The sequence below is a fragment of the Cinclus cinclus genome, chromosome 1 (genome assembly GCF_963662255.1).
Source record: "Cinclus cinclus chromosome 1, bCinCin1.1, whole genome shotgun sequence".
Classification (NCBI taxonomy): domain Eukaryota; kingdom Metazoa; phylum Chordata; class Aves; order Passeriformes; family Cinclidae; genus Cinclus; species Cinclus cinclus.
The window spans coordinates 55,585,242-55,606,399 of NC_085046.1; the positions used below are offsets into that span (position 1 = coordinate 55,585,242).

The window sequence follows — 21,158 nt, forward strand, 5'->3', positions numbered from 1 at the left end:
TCTGAGGCACATTGTTTTGTCAAGCTGTTGAGAAAAATGCCTCATGTATATGTGATAGTTTGGAATAAAGAAAGTGGGAGGGAAAGTAGAGAGAGAAGGAATGGGAAATTGCGAAATCAATCAGTCATTAATCTGGAGCTCTTCTCTTCCCATGACCACATGGCAGGGAATAATGTGGAAGAACAGATATTAATGTAGCCAGAAAGGTGGTTTTATTTCGAAAAAAAAGTGAAATAAGTTCCCCGTTTTTCCAAAAGGAAACATTTTTGTCCTGTACTAAGACAAAGCAATATTCTGAAGCCTGTTGTACATTTTAAGCACTAATTAAACAGTCTCTTTCTGCAGTACCATGCATTTTCTTGCTGGCTGGCATGACCTTTTCAGATGATTCATTTTGCTACTGAGGCGTTCTGGGTCCATGGTCTGTTGCCAGCTGCTCCGGTTGAGTCACAGTAGTGCAGAGCTATTGGGAGAGAGGCAGAAAGAAACAATGCAAGAGACAGGCAATTTAAGAGCAATCCAAGAGGAAGAGTATAGTCACTAAATAGAAATTAAGCATTTTTAATTAGGTTTGTCCTTGGTGTTTTGTTGCTAATTCAAAACAATGCTGTCCTGACTAATTTGGGAAAAAAACCTGAAGTGTTGATTTTAAAAATGCCTGAGATAGAGTGACTGCATTTGATTCTGAAGGGTTTTTGTTTTAGGGAGGGTTTTCCAAGACTTGGAAGAGTTTTGAAGATCGAGATTAATGACAAATATGTTCAAAGCTGAGGAAAAATGCACTGATTTGCAAAAGATGAAAACATGTCATTTCCCAGCAGCAGTTCTATATTTGTTTGCTTTATGAGTGACAGTTCCCTTTAAAAGTAGAATTATAGACTATTAATAGATACTGCTTCATTTGGAATCTTTTTTGAGTTTAGTTATTTAGTTTTGAGTGACAGCCAGTCTTCAGTTCAGCTTCTCTGTGGTAAGTTTCCTGTCACATCCTTTAATCCAGAAAATTTATGGCATGGATTTCTCATTATAAGAACTTCACAGTAAATTTTCTGGTAGGGTGTTCATTTAAATTATGCAGAGAATGGTCCAGGGGACAGGGTACTACTTTCCTGTCAGGGCATTTGGATTCAGTTACTTGCTATTTCATAGTCTGCCTGATCAAGATTGCCAAAATGTCATTAGAAGTTTTGTCAGAATTGCTGCCTATGATCTCATTACATATTTTTGTCTTGGTCCTTCAGATCTCCAGTGCCATAGAACAAATAAAGTTTTTATTAGTAGCACTCAACAGTTGATCCTTTTTGGGGAGGGGATAAAATGTCTTTTAATTTAAGGGGCAGGATGACCGTGTGTGCCAACAGAAGAAAAGTTAACCATGGTAAATAGTTTATGCATGGAATTCTCCCCACAGAATTGTTTTTTTATTTCTGTAGCATTCCCGAAAGCAGTTGTATATCCAAAGGATAGTCTGAAGGATATAATGCATTAACCACCAGCTCTTTTGTTTTTCAAACAATCTGTCCCTCTTACCACATCAATTTTTCACATTCAAGCAAAGATGACATGAGGTCATCATAATAAATTGAATGCTTATGAAATGTTACTATTTCCCTTTCTTCTTTTCCTACATGTGAGACATAGCACTTGGAGATCAGCATTTCTACTTCTACTGCACTTACTAGCTTGGAAAGAACTTCTCAGTACTTTGGGTCTGATACCTGCAGGGACTCTAATGTTCTCCCATAAAAGCTGTCAGCTAAATAAAGTGGTTTTCAGATTAGTATATAGGCATATGTGGAGCTACCTCCTGAAAAGCTCTTTGCAGACACTGAGTGAGTACAGCAGAGGCCATGGAACATGCTGCAACCAAGCATATTTAATTAGGGTTCAATCCCACTGTAGGTACAGTTCACAGTGCCCAGATGGTGGAACATGTAGTTTGGGAGAGCAATACAATGGTTACATACAAAAGAGCAGTCAGCTGTGTCCAGATTCTGAGTGTGAAGCTAAGTGCAGGTGAGAAAGGGGAGCATAAGGCCATTAAAAATATGGCTTTCTTTTACAGGGGAGAACTGATGTAGAATAATGTCTTTCTGTTGAAGTCTCCAGAAGCAGATTCTTCTTTCTGGAACCATGGCATTAGTTTCCTAATGTTATTCCAGTCATCCTTTTTACTAGGGTTTCATGCTCTAAAAATGATACATTCCTCTCTTCTCAAACTCCATTATGCACAAAATCTGAACTTGCAGCTAATCAGAAAAGCAAAATGCTACTAAATTGATTAGTACACAATAGTCAAATTAGCTTCTGGAAAGCTCAAGCTTTGGGAAGTTAGAGAAGCCCTCCTTACTTTCACCTTTCCACCCAAAATTGTGCTTTTAGTTAATAAGAAACCAGTTCTTATTTTAAAATATGCATATGCATATATTAAATCATTCTGCAAAGATATCCAAAACTGGACTGATGGGATTCTTATCAGAGGGTATTTCCAGGGAATTACTAAGAAAATGGAAAAGACTGACATGTGCCTGACCTTGAAGGGCAAGATTATACTAATATCGGAAGGCAAATTATAAATAGTACAAGTAGGGAAGTCATCTGTGTACTGACCTGCAGTTGGACATAAAGCTTTTATGGGCAACAGTATATCTCTGCTCTACAAAAACAGTTTTGAAAGATATTTCTCTGGGTGGCTCTGTGCATGCATACATTACTACAGTGTGAAATATTTATATTTTGCTGTTGATATTTGTTTTTTTCTGTTTAAGACCCTCTACAGCCTCCTCAAACCTAGTGTAAGACCACATAGCAGAGGACTGGCAACTTAAAAAAAAAAGGAATTACTCATTTTTTAAAAAGGTTATATAACACTTCAATTTTTAATAGGGATAAGGCTGTAAGAGGATTTTGTGGCAGCACTGCTGTCAGCACCTGCCCTCTCCTTGCATAGGGCATGTTTGGGGCTTATGACTGACTGCAAGCAATACTAGGTTAGAGTAGGAAAAAAAAAAGTGATATGAAGTTTGCATGTAACTCAGGATTCTTTTATTAAAAAAGAAACATGCAACCATTTCAGCTGAAGCTTTAAGGAATTTTGGTCTGGTGGCTGTATGTGTGAAGGCAGGTAGCTGGACCCTGAGTTATATACAGTTTCCTGGCTTCTGACTACCAAAGCAGACACTCCAATTTACCATGCCCCCAAGTATGCTTGCAAAACTTCTCTTCACCCTTGCAGCTCTGTAGAAAAATCTGACCTAGCTGTGTCAAAATTTATTAGCAAAATTGATTTCCATAATGGGGCTTTGAGTTGGGTTTTGCTTAATGGAGTGTCTTTAGAAAGAGACATGTCTGCAGAGAGTCAAACCTGAACAGCTAAAAAAGTACTTCCAACTATTCCAAACCAAACCTGAACTTTAGTGATTTTGACTGTTGACCTTTTATAGAAAAGGACTTGATGGTGGTAACAAGTAACAAGTGCTGTTTGGGAGGAGCTTGTTACTGGTCACTGTATTCAATTGTTTGAAGGTCTAAATAGGTGTCAGATTTGGAAAACCACTGATGTCTAATTTTTTTAATGCCAGGCACCTGCTGCAAGTACCACTGGATATAAACCTAAAGGTGATTCTGGAAAAAAAAAAAAAACAAAACAAAAAAAAAAACAAAACAAAACAACCAACCGAACAAAAAAAAAAATTAAAAAGTCTTTGTGACCCACATCTTTTGAACAGCCCCTTTAAATGAGCTGCAGTCCAGCATGAGTGGAAGAAGTATTCTATGAAGTTTACACTGAGGCCCTAGTGAATTACAGGAGCAGCAGCAGGTGATAATGGAAACAGTTTGAGTCACAGGTGGGAGAAATTTGAGCTTGGTGGAAACTGCAAGGTTGCTTACTAAGTAATTCTTCAAAGCTGGTGCTATTATGAGAATACTGGTAGTAAAAGTCAATAAAATTGTCTTTAACAGTTCCAGTGTCATGATGATGACATATGTAAAGGGTTTGCTTTAGCATATAATACTTCTATTTCAGATTATATGCTGCAATATCTTTCTGCTTGATATTTTATACCAGCTCATTTAGCCATTCATTTCACTGCATCCCATACATGGCATGCTTCCATTAGCTTGATTAATACCAGTTTCTCTGCAGCCATTGCCTCAGCATGAGTAAGGTAATGACCATATTTCCTTTTTATACAGGAGAGTGTCGAGGCAGGAGATAAGGAGACAACTGGAGTTGCTGAGAAGGAAAGAGAGGTACATATGAATAGACACAAGTATGATTGTACTTCAGTATTTTCAACCACTGCAAAAAATTTGCATGTCATCAATGGACAGGCCACTACAATGCAACTGTAACCTAGCTGTGGTATCTAAGTCTAACACTGCACAGATATATCTGCACCAATGGCATATATTCTAACAGATCACGTCTCATTCAATGCAGGATTTATCTTAGAAACTGCCTGTTTCAGTAGTATAAAGTGATAAATATTTCGAGTCAGCAAACAAAGGAGCTCCATGGCTAAAGGAGGTATAATGCTGTTTCCATTGACATTTGGAAATGCGCTGCATATATTCCCAGTAGCTTTTACAATTTCTGTATATTTGTTTGCCTAGCCTTTCTGTAAATTTCTTTATAATAAAAACCTGTGATTAATCATTTCTTTTTCCTAGTACAATATGCCCAGAGCTAAAACAGATACTTGGAAATAATCCTGTTACGAGTTGGTTTCCTAAAACACAGTCCAGCATCATTAGATACAGTTAAAATCAAATTACAAAGCAAATGGAAAGCTCAGTGACATACTTTAGGCTGTGCATATGTGGACTTGAGTGATTGCATATTGCTTATATTTCTTTAGAGGTGAGGAATACTTACTTTGTATACTTTGTATAATCCTGGTATACTAAAGTGAAACTACAATATGTTCAAATGTGCACAGAGGGCAGCACAAGAGGAATGGCTGCATATTAAACTCAGGGATAGAAGTAGGGACTGGGAAATAACTCCTAGTTATTAATCACTCAGGATTTGTATCTCAAGGTGCTAACAACCTGCTTTTTTGTTGTTACTCATTTTGGTGCCATTATATATACAAAAAGGTAATGAACTGGTTTCAATACATGCTAATAAGTTCAGCTGTCCAGGCTTAGGTTCATTATCGTGCTGTAAAACAGCATTTGGTCTGCTAGAGCCAAGGATATATCTATGGCTGTAGGGCAGACTGGTGTCACTTGGAAGTGAATTTGGGACTCAGTGGTGCTGTATTCCTCACCAGCACTGCCACGTCCACATGGAAGCCAGTGGAATTGCATAGGAAGAAAGTGCAGAGTGGGAGTGCAAGTCAAGCCCAGCTTGGTGTGGATACACAGTAAGAGAGTGTTGTGTCGTTCCTCTAGTACTGCCTTGACACTCCCAACAAGTCTGATTCAAGAAGAAATATGCAAGTAATACCTCACGGTTGTGCTAGCACCAAGGCTAAGTCTTTGAAATCTTCCCCTTTGTTCTAATACTACTTGTTCACTTTCTTATCTGAGAGTGAATTTTCCCATGTTCTATTTAAAACAGCTGTTTAAAACAGTATTACAGTGCAGAAGAGCTGCCATAAGAGATTAAGTTATTTGCTAAACCAGTAGTTGACTGTAAATGGAGCATGGTCCCTTTGATACTCTAAGTTGCATAACAAATTCTTCAGTACTGCTTGAGAATTTTCCAAGACTTTGCAACTGATGCATTCCCTGAAGCTTGATGATTGGTCTCTCTTGACATTAGCTAGCTTAGCTGTGGTTATAACCAACTGTCATAAAAATTACCTATTCCTGTTCTAAATCTGCCATGGGGCAAGAATTATGGCTCCGGAAAATAAGTGTATCTGAGGGAGCTCCTCTGGCAGACTGCAGCAGCAGGCTTGGTACCCCTTCTCCTCTTCCTGGGCTCATGATCACTACTGCTGAATCTGTGGCATTGTGTTGAGCTGGCACCAATGTTAATGAGAGTACAGCTGTGTGGATCAGCTGCATCCTGGCTGAATAAGAATTCACATCTGTGCAGTTAAAACAGTCGAGTGGTTCTATCACACCCTTCATTATACTGGATGATCCTTTCTTTCTCCCCTGTGTGCTTTATGTAATGGGACAGCTGTCCAAATTTCAATAATACTGCTAGAGATAGCTAATTTGGGAAACTATTAGACTGCCTAATGTTATTAATTACCAATGTAAAAGACATTTGTAGGATTGGTTTTCAGTATGAAGTAAGGTAGTACAGGTAACGTGTCTGCAAGGATATGTGGTTCAACATAGCTGGGTATGAATTCAACCACCTGCCTTTTTTCTTTCTCTTCTATGCTAGTCAGATATTTGAGGCTGGTGGTGAGGTTCATTCTGTGCTTCCTCACATGCCTTTTTATAAAAGTTTTTTTAATCATGTAGCTTTTCTTGGTTTTGTACTCTAAGACACAAGAAAAAAATGATTGTGTGATTGTGACCTGTGGTATACATTTAGTTACTCATGACTGCATGCTGTGAAAGTGTCACATTTACACTGTGGGGCATTTGTGAGGCAATTCATGTAAATTACTGTTCTCCTTATTATTAAAATTAAATGGTCTATACAAATCCAATAAATAGAAAAGAAGTTGTTGATCTTAATCAGAATAGACAGCAAGACCAATTTCTGCAGCATGCTCTTAGAAATGTATGGTGTGAAATCAATCTGATGTGCACTCTATTCACACTCTTTTCTACTAGTCTCTTCCAGGAGGCTTAACATTCATCATTTATTTGTATATCTTCTTGGATCAAGACTGCTAAAATTGGTAATACTATGAGTGGCAGACTTACATGCCTTATAGGAAAAAAATGTCAACATCTGAACTTACCTGCTGATGTTATTTCCTCTTACAATAGAGCATCCTTCAGCAGCAGCAGTTTCAATTTAATTTAAAGTTCCCCAGTGATTTCTATAAATCCATGTAATATTTTCTGTCTTTATGGATTCCAGGAGGATTTCTTTATCACTTCAATTAATAGCAGCAAATAGGAGTAGTGTTGAATATTTAATGTTGCTAAGGAACAATGCCTGAAGAGTGGCCTTGAACATTTGCTGAGTTCAGGTAGTGGAATTAGCCTCACCCACAGGGGAAATATCAAACTGAGGAAACAAAGAGCGTCAGACCATTCACTGGAGATCAGAGAGATTTCTGCAAACTGTGGCTTGATAATGGTACCTCGAAAAGAGTTTTCCTTCAGTGTTTTTTTCTTTATCCTTGAGCCAGCTGTAAGGTAAAAATTCCATCTTGAAGTTAATTAGATTAAGACAATGAGTTTTGTCATTTCCCTTCAACAGTACAAACCTTAAGATTAATCCATTGTAAGTATATACCCAATATGCTATCATAAGCAGTATATAGCAATGCAAGGGTTAGGGGAATGCATAAATTATAAGTGTCTTGGTTTAACACAGTTTAAAAGGAGAACAGTCTGGAATGAGTTGCCTCCCTTCATAGGTTCAACCAGTCCCTTTCTGCCACTATGGAAGGAATAAGTAAAATCAGCAGTTCACTAGTAAATGAAACAGCAACAGTCAAAAGCTAACAATAAGTAACTGCTAGATACAAAATAGCTAGATCTTATGAACCTATGAGAAAAAAGAGAGATCCAAAATGCCAGCAAACACTCTTTCCTGAGATAGTGCCCAACAGGGGCAACTTTGTGGGAAAGACAAAGGGACAAGATGGCATCCAATCCCTTCCAGGAAGAGGGGAGCTCATGGAGCAATTCCAGTGGCAGACAAAGACCGGACAGCCCCTCTGGGGTCAGTGCTCTCCTCGCAGCAGGGCCAGGCAGAGCAGCTGGGTGGGGGCCACTCATAGCTGGGGCCAGGGCTGCTCCGCTACTGTTGGCACAATACCTCGACCACAGATGGGCACCTGCGGAATTCATCCCCAGGCAGATCAAAGCCTCCAACTTCAGTCTCTCCAAGACAAGGAAGAAGACAAAAATACGAAAAGAGAACCCAAAAAGAGAGAAGCCAGCAAAGCAAAAACCACACAGCAAAAGGGGATAAGCTGCCTGCTAGAGCAGACTTTAATAATGCCCACCATAGCATCCCACCCCAGTTTTTCCAGCTGCAAGGTCTTAAAGAGTCAGTAACAAATTGGGGAACAGATAGATAGGGAATACAATAACCTTTTGAGTTACCCACAACAAGAAGTAACAGTTTCTGCTGGATGAAGGATTAAACATTGATCTAGTAGTAGGCAGGTACATTTATATGCACCTTTCAAGAGTTGGAAGAAATCATGCATTAACTTCTCAACACAGATTGATCAGAAATTATTCAGTCACAGCCAAACTGAATAGACTTTTGTGTATCTTTTTATACTGATATAATTATAGATCTTTGTTGTTAAGTTTCTTCTGATACTTATCCAGATGTAGACTATATTTACTTCTCCTGACATGGCCTGATTTGTGAGTCACTCTGTTAGAGAAAAATGTGTAATTAAGATTACAAGATTTTTGAAGCCAGAGAAGGTCTGTGGTGAGGTAGGTGACTAGCTAGATAAGGTTTGAAGCCTCTTCCCAAGAACAGATTCCATCAGCAGCATCCTGTGGAACCCTGGACAGTTTGCAAGCTCCTCCTGCTCTGCAGAAACCAGTGGTAGATTTTTTCCACAGTACAGCTGGAAGACCAGGGAAGGAAAACAGCTTTGGCAAACAGTTAGTCCACTCATAACACCTGAGGACTGCAAAATGTTGCCTGGTGAGGTTTCATAAATGTCTCTCTCCCATTTGTTAATCAGCTTCTCTGAACAAGCTTGTCCCAGCACTACTCTTCTCCATAAATCAAGAGGAGCATACGTGAGCTCAAGACCATAGGTCAGCGTCACACAGGGAGGTCACAAAGCAGAGGCTGGCCCATCTTCTCTCCAGCAAGCATCTATAACTCCTATCCTGAAAGGTCCCTCCCTTCTGTTGTCTTTAGGTGGTACCTGTTGGTGAGAGGACTGCGGCATTAGAAGACAGTGCAGCTGTGGCAGCCGGAACTGCCACCACTGAGCAGGAGGGTGTTGCTGAAGGTGAAAAACCTCAGGGAGAAGAAAAAGAGACTGATACGTCTCAGGTAATTCATGTCAGTGCATGGGAGAGTGTGTTAGGGGAATCAGGATAGATTCGGCAGCCCAAGAGAGGCAAAGCTACTGCAGCTCTATGTCCCCATGTTCAACCAGTACAGGTTCAAGGTTGATGTTCTCTTGGGTGGTCCTGGGAAGCTCTCATCCTTTCTTCTAAGTCCTTACTTTGGGTTGTGCCTGCCTTTGTGTCTCTGTACTCCCCTAGACTTGTGAAGATGGGACTTGATGTCCCTATGATGGCCCTGTGAGCAACATGGACATGTTGTTTGGGCTATCCCTAGCTGTTGTCTCTCAGTGTTCCTCTGTAGAGATAAAATTTATCACATAGTATAACAGGGCTTTCTGGAGAAATAGGCAGAGAAACAATTGTTTATTTTCTTATATTCTGGCACCATGTCATATCAATAGTATTACTTGGTTTCCTGTAAGTCATGGCAGTTAAGCCATGTATCTCTACCTGCTACCTTTTGCTCTGCAACCTCTGAGGAGCTGGCAAACACCTGCTAGAGCAGACCCTGTTGCTGGGCAGCCAGTTACCACCTGATTTCATGGCATATTCTATTTCATCTGTGCTCCAGGATAAGATGGTCTGGAAGACAACCACTGAACATGGTTTTTTTTTCAAGTTGGGTGCTCCAACAAGTTTTGTAAAATGCTTTTTTTACTGGGATTCATGATTGGTCAGATGCTACTTAGATTTTTTGCCTTCTCTGCTCCCAGTTACGTTGTTTTAAGTCGGGAGAGATCCCTTCAGTCAAAGAAATAGGTCGTATTTCCTTCTTTCATCACCTTCTATCACTATTATCCTGGTGACTTCAATTTCCAAATAAAAATGGTACAGTGACTACTGGAATTACTGGCTTCACTCAAAGCTGCTGAAACTAAAGAGCAGAGTGAAGGGAAAAAGTCTAGTAATTTCCAGGAACACTGAAAATGAAACCCAAGCTACCTACAGAGATTTTCTATTATTTAGTGCAATCATGTGTAAAGTAGGTTTAGGAGGACTAAGGGGAGCAGTGATAACAGGGAGGGGATTATTCCTTGGCATTCTTGCACAAATACTGTTTTCTGTCTTAAGAATTCATGGTAGAGAAAAAAAGAAATTCTCATCCTCATATATCTCCTACACAATAAACAATTAGTGTTTTCCTGCTTGAAATAAAGTACTAAATAGTTTTGCATTTTGAAGGGAGTTTGTTTTCTGTTTTGTTTTTCCCACCCAGGAAAAGGTCAGCAGCATCCCTTCAGTAGTAATAGAGCCAGCATCAAACAACGAGGGGGAGGGAGAAGAACACGAAGTCATCATGAATGAGTCCAAAGATGTCACAACAGAGATGGGAGCTCAGATCACTGACACTTCTCTCAGTGAAGCTTCTCAAACTGGAAATGATCAGAAACCTGCTGAAGAAATCCAGGCTGTACTTTCTCAGGATCAGCCTCTTCCAGCAGAAGATGCAGCTTCAGCAGTGCCACCTGGTTTTCTCTATAAGGTCTGCTTCTCCATTCTTCTTTTTGATATCCCTAGCCTCTGTGAATGTGTGTTGTCTGCACAGGTAGTGTAAAGATTTCTTGAGGACAAAGGATTCTTAGTTTATCAGCCACATGCACACACAAATACATGCAACTACAACGGTAATATTGTGTTATTGCTTCATAAACAAAGTCTTAGAAGATACATTTTCTGCATGCTTGTTGCTGTGCATATCCTTATGTAGCTGTGAGATTCACTGAAGTACAAGAACCCTTGAATCTCACCAAATGACTGATGGAAATTAATATATGGAATGAAACTGCGCTGCCACATAGCTAATCAGGAATATTGTTGATATATGTTAATGATATATCTGATATGCTAAGAGTATATTTGATCTCTAAGGTTCCTAGCACACCCAAACCATTCCATGATTCTATTAGCTATTAAAAATGGCTTTTTTTCTGGCCTGAAAATCTGTAGTGGAAGTATTGATTCTATTGAAACCCATGGCTACAATTGATGGTAATGAAGCCAAAATGTCATTCAGTAACTTTAGTAATAATATAAACTCTCAGAGTAATCAAACAGAAAAATTTAATGAGGCATAAGAGAAATTCTTTCCTTGGCTGGCAAAACCCCCAGGGTTTCCTGGTTCTTTGAAAATACTTTTCATTTAGAATCACCGAGCAGCAGAAAAGCTCCTTGAGGATAAATGAACTTTACATGCTTCCTACTATAATTTGCATAGTTCAGACTAATTAGTCCCATAGCACTCTCTAACTATGCCACTCTTTTTGGTCTATTCTGATTGCTCAATATTTTCTGCAAACTTTGTGGATAACAGTAGGGTAAAGATAACAGTATCATGCAACTCAAACATGCTGACATAGTTCATCTTTTGTTTTCATTCCACTCTGTTGGGTCACACATAGAGAAGGAGAAGAATATATGCTTGCAATCTGGTTCTTATTGCCACTTTCTTTCATAACTGCAGAGTTATTATGGAACTGTCTGTGCTTTGAAAAAATTAGACTAGCTGTCTTTTAAGGAGATAACACCATTTATTTAAAATGGCCTGTTCACAATGACATGCTCATCTTGCCAATGTTGAATACTCACCCTTTCGAAAGGCAGATATTTTTGGCATACCCATCTGCTGGTAAATGGGAGTTCCTTCCAGGGCAGTCATTAAGTAGGGTTCCCATTACCCACCTCTTTGATCCCCTATTGCAAGGGGTACTGTATGACTCAGATTTTTATAGATGTTCACAACAGTGGCCACAATAAGAAAGTGAGAGAATTGAGAGTTCCTGATAATCTTTCTCAGTTTTATTTATAAAATCCTGCCACCCCTCTCACAGATCTCGTAATGATAATGGGGAATGGAAGGAAGTTCCTTACATGGGAGGAGTAACAGTGGCAGGCCTTGTCCAAGAGGCAGGACTTGCATTATCATCTGTCATTGGGATCTTGTAATCTTAGGAAAGGATCTTAAGTTTCTTCTGATAGTCTCAGGAAAGGAAACTATCCTTAAGTTGTCCCCGCTTCCAAGGAAATGCATAAAAAACTGACATGAATCAATGCCTTTATTATCAATTTATGCCATATCAGAGGAGGTGATTCTTGTGAGATCCCACCTGGAGTTCTGCATATAGTTCTGGTATCCCCAGCATAAGAAGGACATGGAATTGTTGGAACAAATCCAGAGGTGGGCCACAAGGTTGGAACAGCTCTGCCTCAAACACAGGCAGAGAAAATAGGGGCTGTTCAGCCTGGAGGAGAGAAGGTTCCATGCAGAGGCCATTGACAACCTTCCAGTATTTGAAGGGGACCTACAGGGAAGCTGGAGAGGGATTCTTCATCAGAAACTGTCCTTCCTTGTAGGACAACGAGTAATGGGTACAAATTGAAAGAGGGGAAATTTGAATGAAATATTAGGAAGAAATTTTACTGTGAGGGTGGTGAGACACTGGAACAGGTTGCCCAGGGAGGTTGCGGATGCCGCAGCCCTGGCAGTGTTCAAAGCCAGGTTGGATAAGGCTTTGGACAACCTGATGTAGGGGAAAATGTCCCTGCTCATGGCAGGGAGGTTGGGACTAGATGATCTTTAAGGTCCATTGCAACATGTTAGCATTCCATGATTCTGTGATAATTTGAATGCACTTGTCAGTAGCCTTATGTTTGCATAAAGATGATTTTTTTTTAAGTCCAGATTTAACAGATAGTTTTGTTGAGAAAATGTCTTCATTTAGATCACATCTGTATGTGTGGTGTAATTTTCTTTAGGTTGAAGTTCTTCATGATTTTGAGGCAGCTAACAGTGATGAGCTTAATTTAAAACGAGGAGATATTGTGCTAGTGATTCCTTCTGAGACCACAGCTGATCAGGTAAAAATGTTGGTTCTGGCTTTTGTTGATGTTTTCCTTTGTCTCAACTTTTTTTCTTACAGATTATAGTTAATGGGAATGTGTATTCAAAATTATGTTACTGTAAGAAAACACAAAGATTTTCCTTATGCCTTTGTATGTAGTTTCATTTGAGACTAAATGGCCCAGTTGATTTCACCTGAAGTCACAGATACATGTTCTTAGCAGGATGTTACCTCTGCATATTTTTGAGGGGTTTTTTTTGTGCTACATTGTAGTGTATTTTATACTGACACACAGGTACACAAAGATTTCATGCAGAGGATGACCTACGAACTCTGTTACATTGTTCTATATCATCCTGTCAACATTCCAATATAATTGATTACATGCTTCCTAAATGCTGATTTTTTTATACGTGATTTGTAGAAATAATGCAAATTCACCCACAGAGAGCACTGAGAATGCACACAAATTGTGGTGTCCTGTAGCCTTTAGGCTACAGGACATACAGAGATGCTGCTCTGTGTTAGGTGCCTCTGATAAAGATAACTTTGCCCCTCGGAATCCTGAACATGAGTTAAACAACAGTTTAATTTCATTTAAGGCATCTAATTTTGTTCCAGCATTGCATTTCAGGTGAATTTTTAAACAACAGTATTCCATGAATAAACTGAATTGCAGTGAAGTATGTTGATTTTGGCTGTTTTTTTAAAAGAGAAGACTGCACTGTGCACTGTTAGCACCAGCCACCCCATGGGCATCTGTTAGTGCCTGTAGTGTTGGTAAGAAGTCTCCCAGTTGATTTGGGTATTGAGAAGTGGGGGACTGGATCCAGCCTGATCAGGTAGCCAAGACCACTGCTCTGAATGAAGATTATCTCTTAAAATAGGCCTAAATACTAATGCCCTATGGACGTATGAGTCCTGAGAACTGTCTGAAATTGTTTTGCAGATTGATGCTGTTCAAAGATAGGTAATTATCTCAGCTGTACTTGCTTTTCATTCATGAAATGAATACTTGGCTTTTGTGGGTTTTTTTACTTATTTCAGATCAACATTTTTATACTACAGCAGGTACATAGCTCTTTTTATTGAAATAAAATCTATCATCCCTGCTCAAATTACACTGTCTTACCTCATGGGCAAGTCAACTGATTTCATTGTCAGTGTTTGCAGAATAGGACACTACTTTAAGGATAGCAAAATATGCTCTCTGACTTAAGTCTGTTTTTGCTAGGATATTAGATGTTAAATACATGATAATGCTTGGTGAGTGCATGAAGTATAATTTTCTGGGGTGCATTGAAATTCCTATTAGCATTAATTGAAGTAAATTATGTGCAGTGATGGATGAAATAAACTTTTATGTATTCATGTTTCTGAAGCCATTCTTTTAATGTATTTATTCCTATTATTAATAGTGTTATGTATTTCCCCTTCATGTTTAACATCACCATAAAGCTCAATATTTTTGTCTTTTGCCAGGTACTTTGTTGATTTCTGTAGAGACTTGCCTTTGTTATTCCTTATTAATCTTCAAAATTTACCTGTCTAAAGCTGTAATTCGAATACACCTGGTAACATCAATCTCCATTTGAAGCAAACCAATCCAACCCAGTGGCCTTTTCCATTAGACTTGTGTTGAAATTATCCAGAAAAACTGTGCATTCATTTCTAGAGTCTATGCTACCTGTGCTAAATATCTGCAGTTCCTCTATCTCGTAGATATTCCACATGCTTCAAAAACATGTCCCCACTTAAACCAATGTTGTAGATAAGCTGGATCTGCTTTAATGGTCTGCTTATTTGGGGGTAGACAGCCCCCACCAGCACATGCAGCCACCCCACAATCATGACTTGATGGTGTATGTGATGATCTGTTCAGGCTATTCTATCTCCATGTGTACTGGCTGTGCAATAATAAAATGGCAACATTAGAAGCTCTGTTTGCCATAGCTTTGCTCCAGTTCCTTTTCTTTAATGGAAAAAGGTACTGAGTTTCTTAGTGAGATGAGAGTAGATTGGTCATTTTTAAAAATACCAAAATTATTTTATTCCAGGTGGAATTTATCACACTTACGAGAACCCAGTACTTTCCAATAAGAAATCTCTCTTCTGTTTGCTTGGACTGGTGGTGATTTGTTGATACTTTGCTTGTCAAATCCTGATTTAGGTTTCCAGGAGTTTTTTGAAAAATAATTACATATTTTCTAGAGATAATAACTCCTGAGTCTGCAAGAACTGTTCTTTCTTCTGACTGTTGATATATGAATAAGAAAAAAAAAATCTCAGGGGAAAAAATTAGGATTCAGAACTATTCTTCCCCCACCTAGAACATTAAGTTCAGCCAGGAGTTAGATGGGCTAAAAGCTGTACTGTGTGCTTGCAGTCACTTAGTCTCACAAAACTGTGCTCTGGCAGAACAGAGAAAGTGGACTATGCAAAATTAGAGGCTGTTTTTTAACCAAAACACCAAATATTTTAGCCATGTTATTCTGAAACATCTTCAGGTCTGAAGTTCAAAGTGATGAACAGGGGAAGACCTGAAATTTAAGAGACTCTGTCTTTTTCTTTGCAGGAGGCTGGCTGGTTGACTGGCATTAAGGAATCTGAGTGGCTTCAGTACAGAGATGCAAATAGCTATAAAGGACTTTTCCCAGAGAACTTCACACGCCATCTGGAGTAGTTCTCCCAGGCAGAAAAATGTAGTATGAAGATCAGACAGTAGGTTTTTAACCTCTTTGAAACACAGGAGCCCATCTTTTTGTGGTTTAAGCTGTTAATGGTTTACACACTGGTGCCAGACAAAGCTAGTTGAAACATATCAAATGAGCATGAATGCAAACAGTTAAGCTGTAATTGCTGAAGCTGTACATGGGAAAAAAAAATCAGATAAAAATGAAATGTTCTTATTTGTTCACGAGTATGTGGCGACAGGTTTGTTTGTGCTTCGTCAGAGCTATGGTGATCCTGTATTTGATCCTTACCCATGAAATCTGAAATTAGCTTCCTCAATACCAAAACCTTAACTTCTCTGCACTAAGTGTATTGTATTCTGTTGCACTGCAGAAGATTTAATTATCCTGTAGTTATGAAGTCAAACTATTATAAGTTTCATGTGTTTAAAAGATAGTTAACTACTGCAACGTTTTTCAGTGTTATTTTTGGACATGAGTAATATATATACACAAGAACTTACATGTGTGTATATATAAGTGCATATGGCTATATATGCATTTCCACTACTTCATTGTAGTTCTTTGGCTGTGTAGTATCATTCAGTACATGCATTGCTCTTTCACTGTCTGGCATTACAGGAAACAGTTTTGTTCAAAGCAAAACTAGCTGCTCCATTGCCAAAACATGATACAATATCTGTGTTTGTAATGTGAAATTTTCATTCTTAGATGATGAATAACACCATGTTCAAAGCCGCTAACCTTTGAGAAGGCATGGCTCGGTCTCCTCTTCCAGCTGCAGTAGTTACAATGAGATAACCTGGAGGGGGGAGTTGTTATGATGCTAATATATACTTTTTTATTTAATTGGCTGAATACATTTTCAAAGAGAAACAGAACTAATCTCTGAGAATAAATGAACACAATATATTTTCACTATATGTATTTATGCAGCATACCTTCACAGAACCTTTTAAAGTAAGATATATAATGTATCCTGTATCAAAGAGTCATCTGTAACTTATGTTTTCCAGTGCTGTGTCATTAAAAATAAACCTTTGGTCCAAAGAAGCTGTTTCTTCTGTGGTGCTTTTGAAGTTTTGTAAGAAGTCCACATAATTTATACATTGTATTCCATAATCTAATCTTAATTTAATACCTCTTTTTCCAAAGGAATACAGAACAGGTGCAACATCTAAATTCTTGCTCTCAACCCTAGTTGTGGCCAGAGTTCCAAAAGGTCTGAGCCCCAGCTCAGCATGTCTCTTTGCTGCTCTTCCTGTTCCCAACTCTGACTGCCAGCTAATACCTGTCCATTGACGAGGGGAGTTTGTCTGTATTTAACCATTACTCAGCTGAAGACCTCTACCTCTCAGTAATTTTTCACTTGTCCACCTTTTTTTTCGTGTGGAAAGCAAGTTCTCCACAAATCTGCTCCATTGTGTTTGCTGAGGCCTGGAAGCTGCAGCTATTTAGGAACATCTATGTTTTCCTAGGAATTCAGTTATTTTTCATTTATACATTGATCATCTTGTATGCAAACAATATCTGTTTCTACTCCATATCTAATTTGCTAAATCTCAGTTGGAGAAATAGGGGATTTGTGCCTCTTGAAAAAGTTTATTTTTTCTCTGGTTTTTAGGATCTCTCAGTAGGTTTCAAAGTCCATTGATAGACTGTGTTTTATGAAGAAGCTGGATGGCTCAGTTGTGATGGCTGGGATTTTGGTTTGAACATCCAGTGAGTCTAAGGAGGTTACAGGAAAGCACTCTGGTTTTCTGTTATTTCCTTCAACAGGTTTGATCTAGGGCCAAGAACCTCTCCGAGAGCAAAACTTGCTTTTGGTCTTCTTGCTACAATAAATTCCAGACTCCAGCACACCATTTTGAGGTGGTCATAATAACCTATTGCACTTGGTTTACAGTGATACTCATGATAACCTCCATGCCAATTTCTAGCTTAACTGCATCCCAACATTTGCATTTCAATAATGGCTGCTCTACACATCACTGGAAAAGCCCAGCACTGGACAATGGAACTTCAGTTTCCCTGTGGACACCATGTCACCACCTCTTTGAAAGGGACCTTCTATCAAATGAGACTGTTAGATATGACAGTTCTTAACCCTAAGGTCATTAAGATCAGCCCAAAGCATTGCTATGGGCAGCCAAAAGTATTCTTTTACTAAGTGCATTGTATGCAGTTACTATCATAAGGGGCCTTCTTGGTTTTAGAAGTATTTACCTCAAAGTCAAACACCCTTGGTCTGCTAATCTCCTTGGTACAGCACAGATTCACAGAGGTATTAAGATTGTACATAGATAAGAAAGGTCTCTGGTCTACAGTAAAGAATTTTCATGGTACTGTCATTATTTGTCGGCAACAAGATGTACTGGTAATGTTCCAAAAGCAGTGGTATTGCTCATGATGTGTCATTTAAAAGCTGCAGGTTACTGTGTATATGGCATACCATTCTGACATTGAGTATGTCTTCACATCTCACACACACAACCCAGAGCCATAAATGTCTTTCTGAAAGGATGAGGGAAATTACTGTCTTTAAAATTCTTTGCAAAATCCTATACTAGGATGATACACTCTTATGTCTTCAGCTCCTGAGGTGAGTCCTGTGCAGTAAGTGTATTTCTCTGTGATCTATAAAATTTAATTCTAGGACAAGCAAGGGAAATACTTTTCAGTATGTACTGCTGTTACCTACATGACACACTTGTGTTACACTGCATTAACTTGAGTTGCACTCTACCTGAAATTATATTAGCCCAAAATGATTTCTCCCTTTACTTGGATTTTTTTTTATTTACAAACAGTGTTGCACCTGGTGAATTACTGAATTCTGTGCTTTCAGAGTGATTGTAAAACTCATTGTATCTTGGTTTCTCTAAAGGCTTATTTATGCCTAAGAGAGCATACACTAGTAACCTTTTTGAGGAGGTGTAATTTACAATTCTACATAAAATAAACCCTTGAAAGATTTAAGGATCCAATCTCCTGATCCCATGGACTGATTATTCATGGTGTGGCCTTGAAAGAAAGTCGAAGTAATGAAGATAGAGGAACATGTCGTGAGTAAACAAATAAATTATGTATTTGCAGCTCATCTATCTGGTTTACAACCTTTCATGAATAATGAAAACTGCATAAGCTGAACAGCACTTGTCTCCTTTCTCCCCTCCTCTCCCTACCTTGCTTTGTCTCTTCCACTAGGCATCTGTCCCTGCCACAGAAGAAGGAGGGTAGGATGAGGGATACATTCCTGCTATGGCATTCAATTCCAGGATGCTCTGATTATTTATTCCCTAATGTCAGAAAGATGTTAAATAAATCAGTCTCATTAAGCTCATGCTTAACAAAAATTTTGTAGTGTCTTGCTGACACAGGGAAACAGGCATCAAAAGAAAGCTGCTTGGTGGGTAGTTCTGATGGATGGGGTTGGGAAGGAACAACCATTGGCTGAAGGACACTTTACAAGTCTGTCCCTTATGCTATGTGCAGGCACAGCATGAGCAAGTAGCAGGCATAAAGTACCACAGTAGCCTCAAAAACACCACAGTTTGCTGCTTGAAGTACAAAATCGTATTTTACTGATATTTTTAAAAGCAGATTTGAAAGATCTATCTTTTCCCAGCTGCAAGGTCGCTTGAGGGAATCTACCATCCTCCCCACCATTCTTTAACTTTTAACCTTTTTGTCCCAACAGTATTCATCCATGTAATTTCAGCTCTGATGCTTTGTGCACCATGTCTCTGCCAGCATCTCAACTATATCTTTCCCTCTTTACACTCTGGCCTATTTAATTAACACAGAAGTATATTACAGGGAAAAATGCAGCACTTTCCAAATGGTTTCTCCTGTAACAAACAAGAAGACCTCTTAATTAGCATTAATTTGAAAAAGCTGAAATTTTCCATAAGAGGGTTGTGCTGCATATTCAGATGCTTAATAGCAGTTAAAGGAAACTTCAGTGACAGAAAATACCCAGACAGCAGTAGAAGTAAAACTCTATGTGTATGCAGGCTTTCTATCCAGTCATAGGCACTAAATGCAATGCAGATAACAACAAAGTACTGTGCAACCACCGAAACTTGAGTCTTCAGGAGCCAGTGATATTCACATCTGCTGAAGACAGTCAACAAATGCAAGGTCCTCTATGTCCTCAGCCTGGTTTCAGAGGAGAAAAGAGGCTGGGGTTTCTTTTGGTGCTATCAGAGCATAGGCTTTGGTGTGAACCAGATGAACCCCTGGTCACTAATAGTGCCTTTATATTTGCCTAGACAGACTGCTTGAGGTACAAAGTACAACTGGACAAACATCAAAGTACTGGAAAGTTAAGAAGTTATATACTTAAATTATTAGGTTTCTAGGATACATGCTGCAAAGGTGAAGGTTGAGATAGTCCAGATTTGCAAACTTAATTCATAAGAAAGTCAACATCTCTGTATTAAAGTTCTTTAAATTAATTGAGCTGCAATGGAATGAAGAATCTGGCTGTATGTCAGTGAATGAATAAAGAAACAAAACATGTAATTTTGAAGACTTAACTGTGCAGGTTAACACATAATTGCTAAACGATAAGGTGTGCTGGGGTTGCATGTCCTGGTTTTTGGTAGAGTGTTAAACAGGCTTCCTTGAGAAGCTGCTGGAAGCTTCCTTCGTGTTCAGCAGAGCCAGTCCCTTATGGTTCCCAAGAGGGACATGCCACTGGTCAGGACTGCTCCAGTTAGAAATGGTGGTAATGACTATAATAATGGATTTAAGAAGGAAGGAGAAAAGTTACTGCACAGTTGTAATTGTGCCAGAGAAGAGTGGGGTGACAATACGGGAGAGGGAAAACTGCAGACACCAAGGTCAGTGGAGAAGGAGGGGGAGGAGGTGCTCCAGGCACCAAAACTGGGACTCCACTGCATACTCTAGTGCAGACCATGGTGAAGCAGCTGTGCCCCTGCAGCCCTTGCAGGTCCATGGGGGACCCTTGCCAGAGCAGGTAGATGCCTCAGAGGAGGCTGTGACCCTGTGGGAGGCCCATGGAGAGAGGCTCCCACTCTGGAGTAGCCTGTCCTTGAAGAACTGCACCCTGTGGAAGAGTGACCCACACTGCAGCAGTTATGGGAGGGCTGCTGCCTGTGGGATGTGCTCACACTGCAGCAGCTCACAGGGAGTGCTGCACATGAGATGGGCTCATGCTGGGAAAGTTCTTGGAGAACTGTCTCCTGTGGGAGGGATCCCAGGGTGGAACAGGAGAAGGACCTCTCTCCCTGAGCAGCAGATGAAACCACAGGTGATGAACTGACCATAAAATCACATTCCCTGTCTCCCTGCCCCACTGGAGAGGGAGGTAGAGCTGGGAAGGAGAGGGGGGTGGGGGGAAAGTGTTTTTAAGGTTCTATTTTACTTCTCATTATCCTGCTCTGATTTTATTCAGTAATAAATTTAATTCAAATCTCTATGCTGAGCCTGTTTTGTCCATGGCCATATTTAGAGA

At 39.4% G+C, this 21,158-nt stretch overlaps 1 protein-coding gene across 3 annotated transcripts in view; it reads left to right on the forward strand.

The window, feature by feature from the left end:
- The window catches only part of AMPH (amphiphysin), a 127,124-nt gene extending 111,458 nt beyond the window's left edge, over window positions 1-15,666 (forward strand). For 2 of the 3 annotated variants that reach the window (XM_062498195.1, XM_062498203.1), the window contains 5 exons: window positions 4,198-4,254; window positions 8,990-9,127; window positions 10,361-10,627; window positions 12,898-12,999; window positions 15,559-15,666. In XM_062498195.1, the coding sequence (XP_062354179.1) occupies window positions 4,198-4,254; window positions 8,990-9,127; window positions 10,361-10,627; window positions 12,898-12,999; window positions 15,559-15,666 (672 nt within the window). Of the gene's footprint in view, window positions 1-1,974; window positions 1,984-4,197; window positions 4,255-8,989; window positions 9,128-10,360; window positions 10,628-12,897; window positions 13,000-15,558 lie in introns of all 3 variants that reach the window. The other variant, XM_062498187.1, reaches the window with a different exon arrangement.
- Window positions 15,667-21,158: the final 5,492 nt, after the last annotated feature.